The following is a 6,000-nucleotide window of genomic DNA, read 5'->3' on the forward strand; positions in this document are numbered from 1 at the left end:
GGTTGAGGGAGGTGCGGGGCTGGGGGCGCCATTCGCATGCCCCATTCTAGGCCACCCTGAGTTCACTTGTGGAGGATTCCCCAGGAGTCCATGGCGCCTTCCCTGACAGCTCAAATGGTAAAGACTCCACCTGTAATGCAGGAGACCTGGGTTTGATCCCTGGATCGAGAAGGTTCCCCTGGAAAAGGGAAAGGCAACCCACTCCAGGACTTTTGCCTGGAGAATCCCATGGACAGAGGGGCCTGGCAGGTTCAGGCCATGGGGTCGAAGAGAGTCGGATAAGACTGAGGGACTAACACTTTCACTTATGAAGAGGCACCTCAGCATGTCCTGAGGGCTCTGCCCTGCTGATCCAGGCCTTTGCCTGGCCAGACTGCCATTCCTCCAGTGCTGAGGGTCTTTACACTTCTCTGGGAGAGAGGAAGTCTTGCAAGCACACCAGATGCCCTGTGGGCAAGCACAGCCTGTGAGCCAGAAGGTTCTGTCAGGGAAGGCCGAGGCCCACGGGCTCAGGCCCCTTCCCTCCCCCACCCAGCAACACCAGGCTTTCCCTTGAACCCCCTCCCACCTGGCCCGGAACAGCCCCACACATGGGCCAGGCCCAGCTGTACACACATGGCCTTCACATGAGGCAGCAGGGAGGGCCCCACGCAGCTGGGCTGGTGGCATGTGGCCTGACCATCTGCCCTGCATACCCACCCCCCACCCTCCTGCCAGGGGGCCTCTCTCTCCCCCATCTGCACGTCTATGGCCAGGCAGCCTCCTACCCCCGTTCCTTGCCTGGTGGAGAATATGGTGGGTTGGACAAAACAGGAGACTGTCGAGCTTCCCTGTGCTGGGGGTGGACAGCTCCAGGGCTATCACCAAGCTATTAGGAGTCTGAGCCTTGGAGCGACTCACTGACTGATTTGAATCCAGATTCTGCAATGAGAGCACACATGCACCTTGGAGCCTAGTGAATGGCAAGTCAGGGAGATGAGCAGTGCAAAACCCATGAGGCCTGGTGCGGCAGCCAAAGGCTGGGAGACCACCACCAATTTACAGAAGCTCTCTGAACCTCAGTCTCACCGTCTGTGAAATGGGGGTGGAACAGGGGTGGGGATGGGACAACACCTATTTTGTTGAATGAACTAATACACATTACACACTTAGCCCAGGACCCAGTACAAAGGATAGCAAGGAGATCAAACCAGTCAATCCTAAAGGAAATCAACCTTAAGTATTCATTGGAAGGACTGACACTGAAGCTGAAGCTCTAATATCTTGGCCACCTGATGTCAAAGAGCCAACTCATCAGAAAAGACCCCGATGCTGGGAAAGATTGAGGGCAGGAGGAGAAGGGAGTGGCAGATGATGAGATGGTTGGATAGCATCACCAACTCAACAGACATGAGTTTGAGCAAACTCCCAGAGACAGCAAAGGACAGGGAAGCCTGGCATGCTACAGTTCATGGGGTCACAGAGTCGGACATGACTGAGTGACTGAACCCAGTTGCTTTGGTTGCTGCCACATATTGACGGCAGTTTCTATGATTGTTAAGAAAAATGATTATAGAATTCTTATTTCTACATCTGTCCAGGCCTTTGCCCAGCATTGAGGACACTGTGGATGTTCAAGAAAGGTTCATTCCTCCCACGGCCTCCCTTCCTTTCTTCACTCGATGTTTGCAAAGAAGCTGTGTATGAGGTGAGCCTCATCACCATTTTCCAGTTTCATTAACTGACGCTCAGAGAGAAAATGACCTGTCCAGGGTCACACAAGAGGCATACAGCAGAGACAGGACTCAAATGCTGGCCTCCGGGCTCCCTGCTCGTACTCTTCACTGTACCAGGAAGTTGCTCAGGGAAACGGAACTCCAGACCAGAGTCACAGTCCCACCACGGCACTCAGCGCTGCAATGGCCAAGGTCTCATTTCAGGCAGAACCAGACTCTTACCTTTCGCTTCTTTCACAGGGGCCCATTTCAGATAGTCAAGCCTGAGCCTAGATCCAAGGGCTTCCCTGGTAGCTCAGCTGGTAAAGAATTTGCCTGCAGTGCAGGAGACCTGGGTTCGATCCCTGGGTCGGGAAGATCCCCTGGAAAAGGAAACGGCAACCCACTCCAGTATTCTTGCCTGGAGAATCCTATGGACAGAGGAGCCTGGAGGGGTACTGCCCATGGGGTCGCAACAGTCAGACACGACTTGGTGACTAAACCACCACCACCAAGCCTAAATCCAGAGCCACAGCCTGTCTGGACAGGGGCACGCACATGGGTGTGTGTTTGTGTGTGTATGCACATGCATACCTTCTACAGGAGGGAACCTGAGGTCCAGAGGAGGGAGTGCCTCCAGGACACAGGACTTTCCCCATCGGACAGGGGCTGTGGACGCAGTGAGTATGTCCTGGGCCCTGGGCTCTGGGAACCAGAAGTGCCCTAGCAATTTCTTTTGCTCCTAGATAGCCTTTCTGGGGAAAGGACAGATGCTTTAGGCCAGGAGGGCAACAAACAGGAGCGGATGTTTCTGTCTAAGCACTTGGTGTGCGCTTAAGAGCACAGGTACTGATTGTGTGTATACACACAGCTGTGTGTACCTGTGTGTGTGCACGCACTCTCTCCATGAATTTGGCCCTTTTATACAGAACTTTCCCACAAGAAGGGCAGAAGTGAAAGGAAACCAGGATTAACAATCCTGTCCCAGAGAGTCAGGCTTGTGTCTGCCCACCTTCCAACTATAAATGACACTGCAAGTCCAGGCGGGGGGCCCACGACACTGATACAGCTAACACTGTGAGAAGCATTTGGCCAGGCGGGCATTCGAGAAACTTCTATCATCTTTCTTAACCCACTAGATGATTTGGGAAGAGTCCCCTTCCTTCTTTCTCCGGGCCCCGGTTTTACATTCCATTAAGTGGAAAGCTAATTCAACTGACAGGGATGTTAAGATCAGGTAAGATGGAATTTATTGCTAAAAGAAGTTAAAGCCACTGGACAAATAAGATGCAGTTGAGCACACAGAGACTATGAATATTTTCTCGGCATCGAAAGAGGCAGCTGGAGGAGTAAAAAGAACCCGGAACTGGCAGTCAGAGGACCTGGGTGCCAGCCCTGGCCTGCTGCTCACCAGCTGTGATGCTCTGGGCACGTGACCTCCCCATTTCTGAGGGGGTTTTCCTAGCTTCAAGGTGAGCAGGTGGACAGGCATCTCTTTGTCATCTCAGCCTTCCATCCTTCAGGCTGCTACCTGAAGGTGAGACTGAATTCTCCACTTGGCCCACTGCCCAGGGTCCCAACTGTCTGTGACTGCTATCTGACCCCTCCACTCCACTCTACCTCACTGACTAATAAGCTCACCCATTCCCAAGTGAGACACTTTGGCTCAAAAGTCATAGAGCCTCTTTCCCCCAAGAGTTCAGTTTCTCTCCCAGGGATGAACACAGGCACTGCCCGACCCACACACAGGAGGAAGCACAGGAAGTGTGATTAAAAAAAATATCATATTTTCTGAAATCCTTTATTACTGGCTAAAGCCCAGAGAGGGTGAGTAACTTTCCTGATGTCACACAGGAAGTCAGCTGCAGAGCAAGCAGAAATCCTGACCATTCAGAATAGTCACATCCACCCACCCCCTCAACCTTCCCCATGCCCTGTGTGGAGTGGAGGCAGAGGGCACTTACCACTCACTTCTTAGATCTCTCTTTCCTCTATGAAAATGAACAGCCTAGAACTCCTGAGCAGTCTCAATCTTGTCTAAGTGGAACTGTAAAACTGCCACTCCCCACTACAGGGAATTCTTGGACAAATATTCCTCCCCATCCCCCCAAGAAGACAATGTCTGGTGAGGACAGCTGCCACCTGCCCTAAACTAAGAAGCCCCTAACCCACTCCAGAACTAGTTTCTGAAGATGCCCTATCAACCAGTTCCTGCTCAGCAGACCTGCCTCTTCCATGTGCGCTGAAGGTCAGCAGTAAGGGGAATCTCCAGGAAAGACTCTCTTCAGCCAATTCCTGGGGAAGGGTTACAGCCAGGGTCCTTAAGGACACCGGGGGCGGGGGTGGGGGGGTACAAAGTGTGTAAGCAACCTGAGGGCAGGGACAACCCTGCTGGGAGGCGGGGGCTGAGAAGGGGTCTACTGGCAAAACCAGGACCACCCCTCAGCAGCATTCCGGGTCTGCCAGAAGGGTAAGGGTCTTCGCCCTTACCCACCGGAGACAGATTCCCACATTTCCCCTCTCCACTCCTCACTGCGCCCAGGGGACTCCGGGAGACAAATATTCGCTGCCATAAAAGTGAACTATGAGGGCTGAAGTCAGACTCGCAGACAGGGTCACCCCAAAGGGGATGGAAGTGGCAGTAAAGAGGGCCAGATATCTCTAACCTTCATCCCTACTTTGCAAACTAAGACCCATACCAAAGTGTGGCAAAGGTCGCTGCCCTAGGCGATCCCATACCCGTCTTGGCGCTGGGACCGACCGGGCGGGGATTACTTGCCCTTTTATCCACACCCTCATCTTCCTTAAAGTCCCCCCACCCCGCCCGCTCCTCCACTTGCCCCTCCACTTGCCCACCCACTCCCGCAGCCATCCCCAAGAGCAGTGAGGGTGTGTGGCTGGGAGCGGGTACCTGCTTCCTGAGCGCCTCGAAGGCTGCGCTGATGGTGTGCACCCGCGTCCGCTCCCTGGCGTTCGCCAGGAGCCTCCGGGTCTGCTGCAGGGCTTTGATCTCTGAGGAGGCGGCGGCGGCTTCGCCCGGCCGTTTCCTAGGCGACGCGGAGGAATCCGGGTGGTTATTGTAAATTACGTGTGAAATTGACGAGTAAGAACTTTCCCCAGGGCGCGTGGGGGGCGCGGGGCGCACAGGGGGCTCTGGGGGCGCCGGGGGCGCCGACGGCGTGGGGCGTGCTGGCGGTGCGCACAGCAAGATGCGGGGACGCAGGCCGGGCTCCCGGAAAGGCTGTGTCTCGGGACCCCCAGGTACCTGGCCCTGGGGCGCAGGAGGCGGCGGAGGTGGCGTGGGGAGTCCCGGCCCCACTGCGCCCAGGGCGAAGCCGCGTTTCCGCGCGTCCAAGACCTCCGGCGCCCGGGCGCCCCCGCGCTCCCTGGCCGTGTCCGCGCCCCCACCTGAAGGAACGGCCGGCGCCACCCGGGCTGGCACCGGGGTCGGGACTGGCTGCAGCCGCTGGGTTCTGTCCCGCAGCCCGTTGGTGGCGGTGGCGCCGTGCTCGGGCGCTTCCAAGTCCAATCGGAAAGTTTTATAGCCGTTCGTGCGCCGCGCCGGCTCCTTGCCTTTCCTCTTGAGCTTCTTGAGGCCGTTCAGCTCCTTCACGCACACGGTCTTCCAGGGCCCGTCCTGGAGAACCGGGATGTGCTTCATGGCGCGGGTAGCGCGCGAGGCAGGGGCGTGGGGCTGCCCGGGAAGCGCGCCCGCCGCGCTCGCTCTGCCCGGGCGGCCGCCTCGCTCAGCGCCTCGGAGTCGCCAGCTCTCCCCCCTGCTCGCTCGCTCGCTCCCTCCCTCCCTCCCTTTCTCCCCCTCGCCCCGGGGCAGCTGCGCCGCCGGGCTGTCCGTTCCCGGAGCGCTCAGAGTGTCATCTGAAGTCGCTGCCGCCGTGCCAGCGTTTCTGGAGAACGCCCGCTGCGCTCCATCTGTGTTTGTTTAGCCTCAGTTTACACAGAAGCCCGGTTCCCCAGATCAGTCAGCGCCGCCGCCTCCCCAGCCCCGGCCGCCCGAGCCGCGAGCGCCTTTAAAGAAACAGGAAGCATTTTTCAAAACAGCTGGGCTGCCGGCCGCCTCCTTTGTCCGCGTCCTCTCTGCCTCCCCCCACCCCCAGCCCTGCTGCCCTGAACCTGCCTCCTCCGATTCTCCCTCCCCACCCCCTCCTCGAGTCTTGGGCGCTTCTCTTTTCCCGCAGGATAGTCTGCTCCCGAGCACGTGGCTTCTGGGCCCTTTGGCCCTTCCCCAAATCGGAGCTAGGCCTTCTTCCCTCGGTGACCTTCCGCACCCAGCACCTCCACGTCCAGC

At 57.3% G+C, this 6,000-nt stretch overlaps 1 protein-coding gene across 1 annotated transcript in view; it reads right to left on the reverse strand.

The window, feature by feature from the left end:
• Nucleotides 1-5,778, reverse strand: part of ATOH8 (atonal bHLH transcription factor 8) — a 41,305-nt gene extending 35,527 nt beyond the window's left edge. The window contains exon 1 of the mRNA XM_018055369.1: nt 4,606-5,778. Coding sequence (XP_017910858.1) covers nt 4,606-5,355 — 750 coding nt within the window. The 5' untranslated portion in view covers nt 5,356-5,778. The remainder of the gene's footprint in view (nt 1-4,605) is intronic.

This window comes from Capra hircus, chromosome 11 (genome assembly GCF_001704415.2).
Source record: "Capra hircus breed San Clemente chromosome 11, ASM170441v1, whole genome shotgun sequence".
Classification (NCBI taxonomy): domain Eukaryota; kingdom Metazoa; phylum Chordata; class Mammalia; order Artiodactyla; family Bovidae; genus Capra; species Capra hircus.